Source organism: Schistosoma mansoni, chromosome 5 (assembly GCF_000237925.1).
Source record: "Schistosoma mansoni strain Puerto Rico chromosome 5, complete genome".
NCBI classification, from domain to species: domain Eukaryota; kingdom Metazoa; phylum Platyhelminthes; class Trematoda; order Strigeidida; family Schistosomatidae; genus Schistosoma; species Schistosoma mansoni.
Genome location: NC_031499.1, coordinates 7,354,208 through 7,373,912, shown reverse-complemented (window position 1 = coordinate 7,373,912; position 19,705 = coordinate 7,354,208). Strand labels below are relative to the sequence as shown.

Below are 19,705 nucleotides of genomic sequence, written 5' to 3'. Positions count from 1 at the left end.
TCAATTACATGATAAACGGATACAGAATTCATTGAACATACCACAAGATGTTTTCCTTCTTAATTTTGATGGTTTCGTTATAATCTGATTGTAATGACAATCCATTAAATTTGGCGATAAATTCTTTTTGAATAATTCTAATCGATGTAAACTATCCCAACCAGCAGGTCTTCATTGATCAAAAGAAATAGAATAGAAAACATGAATGAATCAGTGTTGGTTTATAAGAGGGGAAAAAGTACAGAACCAATAAGATGCATTATATCAATCTTTCTCGGAATAAGTGAATTGGACATGAACTGATTCATTGTAACTATTTTGTAATCCAAGATGTCCAATTCATCCTATGTAATGTATGCCTGTTGAATGCATCTGCATACATTGCTGAGGTTTACATTGGAACTGGAAGCTAGTACCTTTCAATTCAAACGTTTTCTAATAATGATATAAAGATCACTGCACTTCAACAAGCTAATGATTATCAAATCTTAGTTGATAATGAGTTGGGCTTTCAAAAACGAAATCTACAGGCTCTTAGTCTCAGTATAAACTATAAGACAAGGGTCCAGGTAAATCAAGTTGAAGAATCTCAAATGCCCCAAACACTGATAGATAATTTCAAAAGACCTGAAATAAACTTTCTGATGTGAATAATTTGCTCGATAATATATAATAATAGTGGTATCGACTTTAACGTTATATAGCAGTAAGTGGTTCCGATTTGTTCTCTAGATGCTTGTATATCTTCACTTATTTCTTTAAAAATAAATTTCCAATAATACAAGGATTCTTTTTTAGAAGCATGTTTGAATAAAATAACCATAACTCAGTTACTTTATCTGTTATAAAGATGCTTCATTAAAATCAATTTAATTGACCAACCAAACGCACAGGGAATCGAATCCATCATCATTCATTTCAATATCAAACGCGTCACCAACTGGGATTATGATTTCAGTTAACTACTTACATGTTCAACAAGCATCGTTGCTTACATTGGAACTTGAGTTCAGTACCTTTTAATACTGGAATGCAGGTATATACAGCTAACCAGTCTCGAATAAAGTATAAAATGCGTCCTGCATTGTATTGCAAGCTATATACTGAACGCTATATTGAGACAAGCCGCTCCGGCTGTATAGTAACAGACACCGATCAGTTGTAAACCTTATCATCAACAACGTGGAATTATAAAATCTAACTTAATCATACACATATTATTCATATTATAGGAATTAATTTGTATGACAGAAACACTTTTCATATCTTCAGTCTTAGATCGAAAAATGTCTTACTGAGAAAAGTATGCTAATAACAAGAAGGATATAAATAATTCTTTCTCTTTAGTTAATACTGTGGTGTACACTACTTACGTTTAATGCAGCCGACCTCTGTCTATCGTACTCGACCCGATTTATGTGGATTCCTCAACTACAGGATAAGTTACCTGGTTATACCACTTATATGTGTATCTAGGAATTCAGCTTCTCCTGTGGAGAAAGCTATATTGGGCGCACTACCAGACAACTGAACCAAAGAGTTAGTGAACAACTCCCTTCGTGGTTAGGAAAAGGTATTGTCAAGTCGATACGGAGCTCGGTTCTTTCAAACTTGATCATAAAGTTGACAGAAATCAGTCTTTTAAAGTTATTTATCGTATTTCTACTACTTTTCCTTATGGGGTTCGATCTCGTCTCTTACACATAGCAGAAGCTATAGAAATTCGATCCAACAATCCAAGTCTTTGTGTTCATAAGAAATTTGTAACACCCTTATCTCTCTCTTGGCCTTAATAAATAATTTTATTTTCCATACTCTTTCTTCGTTTATTTTTCATCACCCCCTTACCAATTATTTACTTATTACTTTTTCTAATATTCGCTTCACGGTCTAATTATCTGAACACTTTCTTCTTATTACGTAATCTTATAATTTCTATGAATGTTATTTCAGTGTCTATATTCTTTTTTCTAATCATTGACCTATTTCCCTTATTATGTAACATTGATTCAAGCCTTTTATTATTCTTATCACAACTAGTACACCTGTCATATCACACTACCAATTTGTACTTTTCACCTATTATTATTTTTAATTATGTAATCTATTCCACTGTTATCATTGAGTCATAAACTGCCTTGATTGATTTAATAATTTCGTATATGCATATAAATATTATTGTATATTAGAGTAAAGCCTAATGAGGATCTAACCGACAACAATATTGTTCGCTTATAAATGTTGTTCTGAACTACTTATGTTGACAAATGTAAGTAGTATGTGACACCAATAAGAAGTTACTTACTAACAAATGGATCATAAATGATACTCAGTTGGTAATGATTTATGAAAACGAATAGTTCCGTATAATCTTAATAGATATGACTTGTACGTCGACATTGAAACATTGTGAAGACTGAATAGGAACTTGAACAGCCTATATGAACTACTATCTAGCTAAACAACATTGTAAAGTGAACATCAACAACATAATTAGAACTTACATAAAAATTGCTTTTGGATCAACCAGCATAGCTGAATTCTTCAATGGTAGATCAAATAAACGATGTTTAATATAATTAACCAAAGTATTTGTATTGATATCCTCTTTGATTGATATATAAATTAAAGCAGCTCCATCTTGTTTGTATTTTGTTTATATGCATCAATATTTAAGATAATACAGCAGAGTATTGATGTTAGTGAATACTGAAAACCAAGAAGTAGTAGTCAGTTGTTTTGTCCTAATGCTGAATTCTCTCTACACTCCACAATCATGAACCTACTAAGAGGATGTTGGAAGATCCTATTGTGACAGATGACTCACCTGACCTCAAATTCACTCTTTACCTGGATTCTGACTATTTATTCATGATCAATCTCAAGATGAAATGAAATATTTGTCTAGTACACATTGTTTCTATATGATTGTCCAGGACGAGTATGTCAGTTAATTGCACTATCTCCAAACAAACTCATTTCAATACGAATATAGCATGAATCAATTGAGGTTTTGATTGAGAAACGTTAAATTTGAACTATACTACCGAATTATATTAGATTTGTTACGAAATATGAAAGCCCTAGACACAATCTCGTGTAATATAATGGAACAATCATTGAATAGATCATTATTGACCTAAATAACAATAGTGATAAGGTCATTGATCGTAATTCTACATTGAAGCGATTTTAGTCCTATGAAGTACTACATTACCTTCAACTGAAGCAAACTACTACATTTCCCTCAATAATGACCAAACACTTTGTGGATGAGCGATACCTACTAGAAGACTTATGTCCAGGACGTTTTTTTCACTCTACTATATGAGATCATCCACGAAATCCATTTTGTTTCATGAATTTCATCAGTCGTATTTTACTTTTATTTTTATCAAAATGATTATCACATTTCGTAAAAGGATACATTCAAGGCATAATTTACGTAGATTATATAGAATGTAATCGAATTTTTCATCTGTAAAACCAAATTCTTTTTCAAGAAGATCAGTCATATCTGTCTAGAAATATCCACAGAAAATATAAAGGAAAAATTCGATAAAGGGAAGAAAATAGTCATTTCAAGAACATTTCGAATGAATTACTATCTGATAATTTTGATAATTTTCGTAGTTGAATTCATGAGCGTTCATGGGCGACACCGACAGATTCCGGGATCAAATCCCTTTGGTGCGGGATCATGGATGTGCATTGTAGAGGAGTCCCATACTAGGACGAAACGGCCGTCCAGTGCTTCCAAGTTTTCAGTCATGGCCTAGCTTACATGAAATTATGAATTTAGGTATGAAATTCACTACAATCTCCATAAATCTTATATTTACTTACTTACGCCTGTTACCCCTAGTGGAGGAGCATAGGAACTTTTCAAGTGATAATTCTCAGACTTGCAAACCTTGTGTGTTTGTGCAAAATCAATTTGCTATGAACTTGATTTCTACCTTCTCCCTTGGTTATCTCTAATCCATTTCAATATCTGAAGTTATTTGATAAGACCTTATTCTTTCCACATTAAATAATCTCTCTTCAGTTAATTGATCTATTTTGATATGCACAAACAAATGTATTGAAAAGTAAGTGTTTAGCTTCCATGGGCATATTGTATTTTTCAGATAAATTCCGTCTCTTAGTAACACTACTGAAATTTATAAAAATAGTTGTTTCTAAGAAATCTGTTCATTTTCTTAGGATTCTGAGTGAATATTTATGAATATGTAGGACTGATTAGTTGCAATCATCAATGTAACCAAACTCGAAAACGCAAACCTTTACAAGTCAATCGATTATCTGTTGAATAAACTAGTGAATATCTGTATTCACCATTTCAGTGGATAGCGCATTGATTTTTAAAGTAATTATATATTGAATTGGGATCTCAGTATGAATATCAATATTGAGATGATCGTTGATCCTGCTGACGAGTCAAAAATAGAACAGAACCCATAACATAGATTCCATTATATATCATTACTTAACTTGAAGAAAACTTTTTTGATTGAGATCATGAAATAATTGATGTTAGATCACTATTGAAAACCTGAAAGCTCTGAACGGCCGTTTTCTCCTAGTTTGAAACTCCTCAGAAGTACACAACCACGATTCCTGTCGCGGGATAATAATAATTTGCATATTCTTTGTACTGTTATTACCACTAGAGCATATAATTGGTGGCCTGTTTAAACATCTGGGCTGCCTGTTCCTGACATCTAGATATTTCAACAAGTTATCTAAATCCGTGCGTTTCTGAAAAGTGTAAGACCTTTCGCTGTAAAGGTTACAGAAGGCCTAATCAGAGATATCGTGGTTGCTGGAAATATACAGCTAGAAGAATGTACATTATCCAGATGTCGATTGACTGCTCTGCTAACTTGTAACTGGCGATCACTCAATATTCATCGTCAGGAAGGACGAAGAAGTAAGAAACGGAAACTTGTTGAAGTACTTTGTGCTGAGAATTCTATATTGCACCGAAAATATAATATTGAATAAAGCTAATAAATAAATAAATATGATACTCTAGCCAAAGTGTTGATTGCTTAAGCATCATCCGATGGCTCATACTCCGCCCCCATATATGTATGCACGCAAATCCTATTATCGGCCTTTGTTTTGTTTTGCTGTGCCCTTATTCAATTTGACCATATATTACCTATGTAATTGCTTGCTCACTTACTCACTGCTCACAGCTGGCTGATATTAGCTCATGTGCTTGTAACCTTCTGGCCTGAGTCATTTGCCAATAAATTGTAGTTGCCGCTGTATTTACGCACTGTTAAGATAAGTATTATAACGTTTATAGAGGTGATCGATTAACGAAGCACGGCACTGCACCCTTAGGAAGCTAATCACTAGTGAGCACATGTGACCAAATGGTAATATTGAGACAAATCATTCAGAATGTATAAATGGCAATTCAGAATACTTAATTACAGTACTCTCACAAATAATATGAGCTACAGAAATGGTGAAAGCAAATCATATTGAATAATAATCTTATACCTTCTTTCAATTACTTTAATATACTAAACTATAATGATTGACGCATATAATATCGTATAAATATCTCATTTTAATTGAATGAATTGACATGGGTTTATTCTTATCATTGGCATAGTACAAAATTTGTATTCACCATTTCATGTTTTATTGAGTGAAAAGAAGAAAAACCGCCCAAAAAACTAATCGAACTAATAAAACAAGAAATCTCATTACAAAGAAAGAAAAAAAAAGTCATTTTGGTGGATGAATCAATAAATGAACATAGCCAGTACTTACCTGTATACAATATGGTCTATTTACCTGTATACAGGTATATCAATGCATAGGAAAATATACACTAGGTAACTATAAACGTCAAATCTTAAATAGTGTTTAAAATGGAGGTGATGTTGAAAAGTATAGATATATATGTGATCGATTTCAGCTTGTCGTGGAACTGAGCTTCATCGACTTCATTGCTATCATTGGTGGGTATATAGCACTGGATAACATTCATTGGGATCACTTCCTTCTTTCATTTGAAGGATGCTCTGATGATTGCTGATGCATGAGATTCTCACCCAATAAATGCATTTTGTGCTTGTTTGAAGAGCGTAGGAGCAAGTACCTGACTGTGTGGAGCCTTTTCTTCTTCTTCATCAGAGTACAGCAGCATCACTTTCAAATCTGTCCTTTCCTGTGCAGTTAGCGTCTAATGTGTTTTGCTGATTCCGAACAACGTCAAGTTATATCTTCTCATTTCTATGGCTCATTGGTCAGTCCTCCTTGTCTCTCACATTGTGCGGACACTTCATGTACCTACAAAATGTATTGCTCTGGTTGTTAGAAAGCACATTGACCTCATAACAACCAAAGAATATCGTCCCCCACCATGAGGCGCTATAATTCTCCTGAATGAAGATATTTCAAATCTCAAGTCAGAGTCTAAATGGTTTATTCTGGTTAGTAAGGTTATTTCCTACGGGATGGAGTTGCTAACTTCATAGCATAAACTACTGGTAATTATGAAAATTAGGAGATATATATTTAGACAGACAGATATAGATATAGAAATGGATATGGATATGGACAATAAAAATAATTTACAGTCTGAAGTCGCTCACTTTTGTAACAACAATCATAATCGGAATAGGAAGTAATTTATTCATTACACCTTCAGTAATCAAGTTTTTCAGCCATTTATTCGATTGTTGTTGTTGATATTGTTGTTCAACTGACTTTTCATTTGACTGATCATCTTGATCATTCTGTTGTTGTTCAACATTTTGCACTGACTGATTCTGTTGTAGACAGTATGATATTCCAGTACAACTATCCATCGGTTTTGGATGTAATGGATTATATGACCATTTAGTATTTTCATATTGATCTTTAACAATATTTTGTGATTGAAGACTTAATTGATGTCGTAAATTCATAGAAGATTTTGTCCCATCCTCTTTGACTATTGATGAATCAGTGAACATTTTAAGATTGTAGATAACTGGACAAAAATAAAAAGAGTAAAAAATTTGATCGAATGTATTTGGGGATTGAAAATACCGATTAATGATCAATAAGCTGAATAGTGTAATAAATGCCTGTTAGCTGGTTATAGATTCAGTTGAAGCATGTTCCGGGCACGTTTGTGTTTAGGCATGCTGACCGGCTATTTTTTATAAAACCAGCGCTAATGGTTACTTGATGAAGACTCTAAAATCTTCTTATATAAAAAGTCTATAAATATACAAACGTTTCTCTTATTTTGATTCCTAATTCCATCTAGTCTTCTGATTTGGGATATGATTAAGTTCCTATTCAGCCGTGTTCTAATTTAGGGATTTGTCAAGTGAAGTAGTGTCTAAGATTTCCAAGCACTAAAAGTAGTTTGATTGTAATAAAGTAAAACTAATAACGACACCATATTGTAATATTAAATATAATTTTGTCATATCCCAATGAATAGAAAACTTGTATTTCTAATGTTTTGTGACTTCATATAATTTAGAGTCGATTATTTATTTATTCTGAAGAAGTGATATACATTTAGTGACGAAACATCAGAAACACAATTTTTCTACTCATTTGAATATAACAGAAAATATATTGATTATTAACTTAATACTCAATGCCCAATTTATTTGAGCCCATTAAGATCACATTGCATTATTATTAGTTCAATAGCATTTTGTGATAATGTATGTCGTTGCAAAAGAAATTGACCGTTTCTTCACGAATTTCTAGTTATATACTATTCATCTCATCAGTTCAAGCTAACTCACTAGATCTAGTGATAACTTTGTTTTAGGCAATTTCTATTCAATAAAGTTCCATGTATAGAGGAGAGTTTCATGAAGAAAAATGTCATCAGACACTACGGTTTGATTAGTTAAACATTGTAGTTGGTTACATATGCCAATAAATGATCAATTTTTCTTCTTCGGAAAAGCATTAATCCTCATAAAAAAGATTACAGATAAGTATTTATATTGAAAGCTAAAGACAACTTTTCATCATAGTAACCATTTAAAAGATTTCCTGATAAGTAAACTGAAACATTGAAAGTTGAATTATAAACATCACTTAATACTACTGTGATGCTGGCTACTAATATCCACATAAGTAGTATATGGTGATGGTCAGATATAGGATGTATTTTGACAGAAGATCGATAAGGAAAGAGCAGGAATAAAGCATAATCGGTATAAAATGCATGAACAATGAAATCAGAGAAGACGGACTGATATTTACAGAAGGAACAGTTAAGATTCAGACAATTGATGGTTATTTTGCAAATTAACTGTTTACTGCTGTATGGTTATCAGAATTAATTGAGATATTTTATGGATGAGATCATGATTCAATTGAAGCTAGAACATTATGGAAAACCTGGAATTACTGGATGGCCGTTTCGTCCTATTGTGGGACTCCTGAGTATTGCGCATCCACGATCCGACCTCGTAAGATTCGAACTCAGGACCTACCATTCTCTCGCTAGAGCACTTATCAGATAGTCCAATGAGCTGGCCAGCATCCAACGGTGTTAATGTTCTAGTGGAAAACAGTGACCAGTAGACTTCTACCAAGTCTATTGTAGAGATATCAACTCACTGAAAACAATTGGTGTACGGTTGCCCAAAATTGTGGGTTGGTTGAAGCTAGACATTAACACCGTTGGATGCCGTACAACTCAGTGGTCTAGAGATTAGGTGTTCTGGCGCAAGACTGGTAGGTCCCGGGTTCGAATCTCGCTCGCGAGGCGGGATCGTGGAAGCGCACTGACACTGAGGAGTCCTATAATAGGACGAAATGGCCGTCCAGTCCTTCCAGGTTTTCCATGGTGCTCTAGCTTCAATTGACTCATGATTTCAACTATGAAAATTGAATTTGGCGGGGAAAAAACCTGATACATTAACAAAAGAAATCGTTTCTTTTTCACTTACTACTTGATTTTAAATGTTCAATCTCTTCGGAATCAATTTTTAAATAATTAATATGTTGTTCAATCATTTGTAACCATAATTCTAAATCATTCAATAATGACCATGGTTCAGTATAATCAATACAAATGATTCCCATTGTATGCCATATAGTTGATTTATTTAAAGCAAATTTCAATAAATTACATTGTTGTGAATCACCTGGATCTAAACTCCATACACCCATATGTAAAGAATCTAAAATTATTCAATATTGTTATATTTTCTATTATTTATATTCAAGATTATTGATAGTAATGTGAATCAATGAATGGATATCTAAATAGTATTGCATTGATAAGATGGTTATATCTTGACTAATGTATAGCCAAACAAACACTTCTTATCTTTTGTGTAGCTTCTTCGTTAAATGAGTTTGAAATTCTACTGTTACGTCCTACATTTAGATTTGAAGTTAATGAGTAATCCACTTGACTAATGTGACACAATGTCAATTAGCGTGTTTGATGGGATTGCAGTTGGCTAGTGATCGTTTGTAGTATGAATTCCCTTGAGTGATCTACTTCATATTACTTATATTTACAATTTCGTCATATTCTAAGCCTATTCTAGTGACTATATCAATAATATTGTTAATTATTCTTGCTCAATAACAGAGAGTGCTTGATCTAGAATCGAAGTAAATATCCGAAACTCTGCAAGTGACGAGTCTCAAATGAGACACCGAGTTCTAGTTTTCATTCATAGTCATTCTTCAAAACCTAGTTTGAAATTAGGTTTGATTTGAATGAAAACGACAAATTTTTGTGTATTATGTGTAATATAATTTTACATCAATAAACTGACTTACACTTAACTCAGTTCTTTTTGCACGGATACTTTCGAAGTCATTGATAAGCATCTCGAATAATAATGTAGAAATCAGTGGTAAAAAAAACCGTACAGTTTTCACTGAAGAGAATAAAATAATATTACAGATGAATTCCGCCAGTGAAAATCTCTCAGGACATAACTCAGTCCGACTTAATAGAAGCATTTCATCAAAGGATTTACTACTTGTCTTTTGATGCCTCAAATTTTTTAGACAATAATTATCTTTCTCAAAGAAAGATCCATTACCCTCTGAAATTACTACTAATCTTCGTGAAGACTTTGTGGATTGGTTGGAGCTAGACATAAACACCATTGGATGCCGGCTCAGTGGTCTATCGGTTAGTTGCTCTGGCGCGAGACTGCTAGTTCCTGGGTTCGAATCTCGCGAGGTGAGGTCGTGGATGTGCACTGTTGAGAAGTCCCACAATAGGACGAAACGGCCGGCCAGTGCTTCCAAGTTTTACCTGCTGGTCTAGCTTCAATTGGCTCACGCTTTCAACTATGAGAATTATGATTTGTAAAAGGAACAGATAACATCATCATTGATCATGAAAGACCCTCTACCCTCTGAAATTACTAACCTTCTCTTCCATCTTCATGAAGACTTAAAAATTGATAGTCTAAGCCAATCCCACATTGAATACTTGTATTCGAATTTATACATTCAATAAGTCGTGTTTTATCGGTGGATTCATTGCCGAAAATGATTAATTGTGGTTTATCAGGCGATTCAATTGTTCCATAAGCATTTCTTCTATTCGATTGAACTTCATCAAGTAAAGATGTCCTAAAGGGTATAGAGAAAGTTATTAATATTCATTCATATTTATGTGTATTTTATTGTCTGAATTCAGATTATAAAATGAAAATTTAGTACTGTAGTTAGTGATTTTGGTCCACAGTTCGTTTCTAAACTTTTCAAGTTTTTAGAAAGAAGCGAGTTGTTGATTTTAACAATAACATAACAGAAGTAATTTCGTAAGGGACGTTTATAAAGCCAGAGAGTAGTGAACGACTGTTTTTATTCTTGTACTGAGGTCGTCGGCAGTGTGCAGGATCCTCAAGTCTTGGAGTGGTCGTTTAATTTCAAAACTGTTTACCTTTTATTCACTGGCTTATATTATTAACTTTTGTTAATTTCTGAAACTGTACCAACCTAACCACTTGCTAATAGTCAAAGTCTTTAGGTTCGTGATGTAAAACTACAAATTGTCAAGTCATCAAGATGTTTGGTTTCATTAACCTTATGCTCTTCTTGATTGCTCAAGATATTTATCTTAACAAACAGTACGTTTCTTGATAAAAAGAACAGTTACTTCTGACAATTATTCGGTTTGAACAAAAACGATTAGTAAGTGGATTTGTTTCCGGACTCCATTTTAAGCCCTCCCCTTTGAATTCACATGAAATCAAGTTCATAATCCTTGAGTATTACCATGAGCATGATATTGTTCAGTTATCGATTCAGAATTCAGTGGTCCACATTTTGGTGACAACACCAACCTCATCAAAAATCATCGACTCATAATTTCATCAGTTCCTCCTAGGTTGAATTTATTCAACAAACACGTCTAATAACTTTTTAAATTAACATTTCAACTATTCAATCTATCCTAATTATGTAGTTATGTCCATTGATTAGTCATTGAAAAACAGCTTACAATTTGTGAATGAAAATCAGGTCATACTATTCTTCTTATATAAAGAGCGAAATTACATATAGTTACATATGAGTTAATCGATAGTCGGAAATTTCTCATTTCTGTACTTTTAAATTCCTCACTATTATTCTTCTGAAATTTTTGCAAAATAAAATTTCACAAAAGACTGCCGACGTTATATTTTACACAACGCATAGGTTGAAACTATGTGGAGAAGTACAACATTTGATCTTAAATGGAAGATCGTTTAAAGATCCCAATCATATTAAAAGACTAATATTTGAACGAAGAATATTCTTTTCGATAAATTCTCTTCAGGTTCTACAATTCATATATATCCAAACTAATAATCCTTTTCAATTATTTATAGGGTCAGTAATTTTCTGCCAAAGCTTGTCAGGCTTAAAATCCTTCAAACGGCGGAGGCAGTAGCTATCAGGATGAAGAAACCAGAGCTATGCGTACAGAAAAAATATCTCCAACCCCTACTCCTCCCTTGGCGAACCACTAGGCCAATTAATCAAAAATAATCTCAGCTATTATATGACCTAATTTGACTATGTACTTACGACCTTTCGTAGTCAAATGTAATTGTCTCTCTTATCTTTATTCAAAAATCTTTGTATTTTATTATTATTATTGGTTAAATATCATTATTAATCCCCCTATACATGATTCATTTACTTCGCATTGACCCCTCCTTATTACGTCTTACTAATTTTTCACACAACTTAGTCTTCCACTTGATCGAATTGTAATTGCACTATCATATCTCTCTCTCACCCTATCTAACCCATATTTATATTCTGATCACAGATCTTAAATTTTCAAGTTAACATTCCATATTAGTCAATATCAACATTAACAATTGTATTCTATGTGATCCGACATTCCTAAATTTACATGCTTTAAACGATGTCATTTGCCTTTAACCTGACTATTTTTTCCAATTATTAATTTGGATATATATGAGTTGTAGAACCTGAAGAGAATTTATCGAAAAGAATTTCTTCGTTCAAATATTAGTCTTTTAAATGGAAGAGTTTAGTTTTTAAGGTTTTTAATGAATCTCCTTTGATCTACACAGAAGTGGCACATCTCAAAGCCAGAAAGAAATTAAAGACAAGAAACGAGGATTATTGTACACCAAGCATAAGTCAGAACTATGTCGGAATTCATTCGCTTTTCAAGTTTTGTCTACATTGAATAATATCCTATTTCAGAATAAATAAATGTAAATATCACTTGTATGCGAAATCATATCAGAATCCCACAGCTATCATATAGAATTGACCAATTAGGTGCCACATTTTTCTCTTTGTCAACAGAAACCCCTTTTGTTCCCGATCGGTTATTCTAACATTCAAATAGCTCCTCCGTGACTAAACTGATGGTTAGAAAAAATTTGTATATAATGATCAAAATCATAATGAGGTAAGTAACTCAAAACCATGGTCACTTATTATGATCTTAGATAACTGAAGATGATCGACAATAAGCCGTTAACTAGAGACCTTAATGTTGTTCACAAATATCAACCACATCAAAAGCATTATTCCAATGTTTAGACTAAAATGGGTTGGAATCAGCTTATATGTTAAATATTGGAATTATAAATATCAGAGACAATTTCTCAAGAACATGAGTTTGATAACTTTCACCTAGATAAGTAGAAAATAACAGAAGTTTCTGACAAATCATTGACGAAAAGTAAGCGCCCAATTAAAACTTTTCACAACTAACAAAGTGTTGCTGACAACTTTACTGTACATTTATGTGTATACACCAAATATCCCACTTTTGGAAGAATATGTGAAAACTATGAAGAATAGCTATTCACTCAACACTTTTGTGCCGACAAGTTGTTATGATGTCTGTATAAAAAAGCATGTTGGGCCACAACTTAACAAACTTTAAACAAGCAAAGGATATATCTGTTAAAATCAATCACGGTATTTCACAATAATCATACAGAAACCGATGGAAAGCGATATATATTATCCATATCTTAATACCTTCCACTTTAATAAGACGATGACGTAAATAAAGAGAATATTATCAGTTTATATATAGGGAGTATAAAAACATTAAGTTGTACTAACAAACTTAAATTTAACATGTGTGACACAAACATCATGTCTATCAGTTTTACCTTAGATACTAATCTGGTGAATTAATATTAATGACTGCTAGATGATGATCATCTATTTCTGTGATGGAAACAGTCACTGTCATTGAAACAGTGTTGCAATAAAGAGGAAACAAAGTTGCCATAGGTTAGACCTAAATCACATATGATACATTTGCTCAATAACAGATCACCAATCTTTAAAAGGGTTAGATATAGTCAGGTTAATTTACAAAAAGAAATTCCCTATAGAAATCCAAACTAAATGAATGATAGAAAATATATAACTGATCAATATTCTGGGTCTAGGCTAATACGTTCAAACGAATATTTGTGTTCAATTATTTACATGATGTTATAGATTTGAATTTTAAAAAGTAAATAGCTAATAATATAGTTGCGCATAAGATCATTTTCTATCCATACAACTTGGCTCCAACACCAGACAAAAGACGTTTTATTGTCTGAGGAAACAAAGTAATTCATTAATGGGATTATATCTTGTTGAGTGAACTTCCATATTCTCTGGTCCTGTTGAAACTTTTGAATTCATTCATCTTCCACAGTTACTTGTTGGATACATATAACTTACAGTGTTGATCCAAAAGCCATTAGGTTTTCAAAGTGAGTAGCATGTCTAAGTAGTTCCACACATAGTTGGCTGACAAAATGTGGTGTTTATATGAACCAATGATCTTCCTAGCATCAATGACTGTTTTGATTTTGAATTCCAAATACAAAACATTCGTTCGTGCTCATCTAATATTTCTTGATTTAATTGCGTTATTTCTGGGATTACTGGTTCATATTAAAATTCAAATACTCTTAAACATCACATTGCCGTCGCAATGGAGTCTGTGATGGAACGGTTAGACATACATTCAGATTTTAGTGCTTATGAGGATTACATGGAGAGGTTCAAATTCCGGGCTATGATCAAGTAAAATGATGAGGGTTTTCATATTATGGCTCATTTCCTCACATTCATCGGAAAAGAAGCATACAGCTAAATGAAGACTTTAGCATTTCCAGACAAGCCGGTTTCCCTCCCCTATGCAACTCTCAAGCAAATACTGCTGGATCATGTAAAGTATGCAAATTCCGAATGCGATAAGGGAAAAAATGAAATGACTCACTAGGACATCAGGAATTCCATTACTTTACTACGCTGTCCTGTCCAATACCTAATCAAGGTTATTCATATAACAATTTTACGAGTTGTGAAACAGTTCACTAAGATGAGGACAAGCTTGGTAAATGTTTGTTCTGTGGGAAGTTTCACCCATGTAATTCATGTGTATTTCATAATTCGTAACGATTTTAATGTGGTGAGATTGGACACATTCAGTCAGTTTGTAATACTACGCTTCATTTCCTTGCAATCAATACTAGATGTTTTAATTCTGATCCTATACACTTGTGTGTTTCTAGTGATCATTTTTCTTTATCCACGATTTCGAAAAGCAGTGTAGAGTCCTATATAGCAGTCCAGAATTAAGTGACACTCAGATTCATTGTGAAACAAAAGTTCCTAATCAACCAAATTCTTATCGGACTTCTCACGTTATTGTATCGGATATGGTTTTTTCTAATGATTCGCATGTCTCCGATAGAAGTTATTATAAATCTGAGGAAAATATGTTGAGTGAACCAAATCACGATAGAAAATCTGGCACATTTTTGATAGATGCTGAATTTTCTGATGATCCATTATTCTCTTATGAAACTCCTTATAAATTTGAGGGAAATATTTCAGAAAAATCAAATCCTGATGTCACATCATATACTATTTATCCCCATAATGCATTCGCTTCTTGTGGGAAACTGGTTCAATGTGAAGCACGAGTACTAAGTGAGCTTGATTTTCATTACAATTCGGATAACTTCATACCAGCTGTTGTCTATACTTATCATGAAGTCAATTCTAATGAATACTCTAGTAAATATGTAAATATATTTTAAACAAAGCCACATTATTCCTAACTTGAGGATATGACGATCCAACATTGCTTCGTGTTGGAGGTTGGTGTTGGAAAATCTATGGTGCAAATTCCAGATATCAGTGGTTTCAGTACACAACCGACATGATGATTTCATGCAATCCCAGTAATTAAGTGAGTCTGACCCGATGTCGGATGTTAATTATAGTACTAACAAGTGCGTTCTAGATAATACAGAGTCTATATCCAATGCACTGTCGAACAGACGTAAGATGAGCTCAATGAGAAAACTTACGATCAATTACAGACACTTAGACTACAACTTAAGCTGTGGCAGGTCAGGTGTTTATAGGAATCAATGATTTTCTTAGCACTGATGACTGTTTTGATTTTGAATTCCAAATACAATACATTTGTTCGTGCTCATCTAATACTTCCTGATTAATTTGCGTTGTTTCTGAGATTGCTAGTTCATACTATAATTCAAATACTCCTAAATATTACATAAAAACACTATAATATGAAGTTGAAATATATCTATTTTGTTGACAACTTATTCACGGCTTCTTGTAAAGTAAATAAGAAATATAACTTAACTCGCTTCACCAGTTCTCTTAGCTCTAACATTTACATATGCCTTGCCATTACAACTTCAGTTTATCAAGAACATTGAACAAGTGAATATGGATTCCATCGATGAAGAGAAATAAAATCACGACAGAAGTTTACAAATATTCGTAAACAATTTGATTTCAAATATAATTGCATCGTATTAACCGGGAAATGCTCTTTTCAACTAGCTATAAATTAAAACTTGTTATTCATTTCACAGTCCAGTGACTCATTGAAGATAATCCTCTGAACAACCTTCCGACATTTTTGCCATGTTGATGATACGAATCACAAAAATAAATATCATTGTACTTGCATACATAGACAGTTGTAGTGCCCTTGTTGTATTTGCGCCTTATGTCCTACATTACGGATGAGTCATTCAAATGACTGTTTCCTAGCGTAACAACAATACCGATGGAGGTAGCATGGAAAACAAAAACAATTCAATCCTTAATAAGACGATTAAGTTGTAAAACGTTAGGTTGCGATTGACTATCCAAAAGTTTAATAATCTCACTGACCATAACTTTAAGTTAACCTTACGAATGAGTTATTCTCAACCTATTTTCAAACCTATTTGTAGTTACTCATAAATCTTTGAATTTAATGGTTTACAACACCCTTATCACAGCTAAGAACTCCAATATAATAAGACACTTTGAACCCATTGTGGTTTTTAAAACCTTTTTCTTGTTTTTAAAGACAATTAAACTCGTTTAAAATTTGCTGGACTTCATATATTTTACCATCCATGGTGTTTTATTCTTAACTTTATACAAGGAAGCCTTCTACTGCAGACGAACTCGAAGCTTCTCAAAGCCTCACTGATAACCGATTCCTTGATGAAGGTCTAAGCTTCAAACTTGAACTTAAGGATCAAAATGGCAATGTTGGTTTTCTGACTTAGTAAACTAATGAAATATCTGGTGCTTACCATAAATTTTGCTTGCTGTCTTCTGGTGTATCACGCATTCTACAAACCGATTTGAAATATCACTTAACAATGAACAAGGATGACTGTGAATTTAAACTAACAAGGTCATTTTTAGGAGAACAATAAAGTGAGTCTGTAGCATAATGATAGTGTTTATCACTAGTATTTCCGTGTAGATTTGCGAATACGAGGAAAGTATTCATAGAATCAGGTATGAATATCATATTGCCGTTTGAAGCTGACTACGAATGTATACTCAATGGTCCTCAAACTTGGTATCATGCTACCTCTGGTATCTATTTGTTGTGAAAGCGAATAAGCCTTTCGTTGAATGTTCTTTCAGTACTAAGACCACGGTCTCACTGTTTTTCAAGTAAATTCCCAGTCCCTTTTCAGTGGAGTAAACCAATAGTGAAAGTTGTTTTGCACCAAAAATTATCCCAACAAATTCTTACCAACTGAACAACTGTCTATTTGATAGTTTTCAGGCTTACATAATACACCCTAATGCGACTGGATCCAACACATTTGAACGAAGCCTTTTGAATTCGTGTGATCACAGACCAATACTCGATAAGGATTCATTTCGTAGTAGTATTATAGTACAGCCAGCCGACCAAAACCCTGCATCAGCAGAAAATCAGCAACCTCCCTCTGTTTTAGTATCTTCATATAACTACACAGGAATACATCAGATTGGCTTAATTTAGCTGAGGATTTGTTAATATTAAGCACCACGAAAATGTTCATTTTATAGGAATGGTTAAGGTATTGTGGCTCTGAAGGCTGTCGATCATGAATCCGCAACAGATCGTGGTTTGGAACGGTGTGCTCAACGTCAGCTGAAATCACTAGCCAGATTAGATCAGTCACTACTTTATTTATTGACAAGCTATCAAATATTTCTTCCAACCTCCTCGTTTCTGACTTTTGATTTCACTGGGAGGGAGCGATTAAATTATAGGTGTTACTGGTTTAGTGTTGTCAAACTACAATACCTGTGGTATCTTCATTGGTCAGCACGATGTGATTTGGTACACCAACCTATGAACCGTCTGTTCTTTTTTGCAAATTCATAGATCATTGCTTCATTTTATCTTTTATATATTGTGCCATCTTTTATTGAGTTTTCGGATATATCGTTTTTCCTCGTTCATTCTCATACTCAATATTTCACTATGACGGAACAGACACCCATAGTACTTAAGTTAAAGACTATGTCCTCATCTTCATTTCAACCGATACCCTTCTGGCCGGACAACATCCAAGCCTGATTCTGCTACGCAGAAGTCAACTTCTACGAGCACGGCGTTACTGATCCACGCGCACAATCCCTCGTGGTTGTAGAGGCGCGAATTCAACAGGTACGTCACACCTAGTATGTTTACTAGTAATTTTTCGGAACCTTATGAAACTCTAAAACGGTCGATTCTGAAAATGGGAGACTCAACTGATTGACAAAGGTAAGAACAACTGCTTAATGATATCGACCTCAAACATGGTTCTGCGAAACACATGTTGCTAAGAGTGAGAGAGGTAATTGGACAAAGAACTTTCGATGATGACCTATTCAGAAAAATATTCTTGTCTAAATTTCCTCAACAGGTGCAGGCAGTACTTGTTTCAAACTTACAGGCGGCAAATGGAAAGCCAATCGCCACATATGGTACAATGTACGCTGTCCGCATCCTGGAAATCATGAGGTCTTCTAATGCAGGGGGTTTTCAGTCAGACAAAAACCTCAAATGACCCAGAATGACATTATGGAATAATGTCATACATTCACACGTTATCTTAGATTTCGTGATGACCGTAACAGTCACACATCCCTCGAAGAAGCACTTCACGTATGCGGTCTGTCTCTAGATCACGAGAGACGGATAGCCCCGACTGGTTCTGGTTTCATAAACAGTATGGAAACTTTTCCAGGAATTGCAGAAAACCCTGCAATTATACGGACTCCGAGCCGGCATGCGTTAGCAGCACCCGCAGCCGGCGACCATACCCGTCTGTTATACTTCAAAGATGTGATAGCGACAGTTCACTGTTTCGTCTATATTGGCACAGAAGTTAGCATTCTTGAGGCAAATTCTAACGAACGGCTTCATGAATCTGTTTTAAACTTACAAGCGGCAAATGAAAAGCCGATCGCTACATATGATAAAATGTAAATTTACTTTAACGTGGGTTTACGCGTTCACAATCACTGGGCCAGACCTTCCAAAAGTTCATCGATGACGTTTTTCGAGGTCTCAACTTCGTACATGCGTATGCTGATTACTGCCTGGTAGCAAGTCCGGACAGCATCTGGACATTGTGTTCGGACGACTGCGAAATCACTTCATTACTGTAAACACTCAGAAATATGAATTTGGAACCGACTACTTAGATTTGCCATGACAAACTATTGATGATCAAGGCATACGACCTAGTATAAGCAAAGTGACGGCCACTCTGACTTACCCAGAACCGACCACCATCAAGCAACTGCGCACATTTAACGGTCTTGTAAGTTTCAATGGACGGTTCATAGTGCAATGCACATCCCTTATGAAACCACTAAATGACAAACTCCGTGGGAATGCGAAATTCATTAATCTGGACGACAATGCGCGAAA

General features: G+C 34.0%; 1 protein-coding gene across 1 annotated transcript; it reads right to left on the bottom strand.

Annotated features, from left to right (window-relative positions):
• Smp_143940 (putative dynein light intermediate chain) lies at nucleotides 1–17,125 on the bottom strand (the record flags this gene model as incomplete). The annotated part of the gene is made up of 8 exons (XM_018797771.1): nucleotides 1–169; nucleotides 2,505–2,640; nucleotides 3,428–3,521; nucleotides 6,621–6,787; nucleotides 8,940–9,173; nucleotides 10,391–10,596; nucleotides 14,191–14,259; nucleotides 17,088–17,125. 8 exons carry the CDS (start codon nucleotides 17,123–17,125, stop codon nucleotides 1–3), a joined length of 1,113 nt encoding a protein of 370 aa, XP_018652780.1.
• Nucleotides 17,126–19,705: the final 2,580 nt, after the last annotated feature.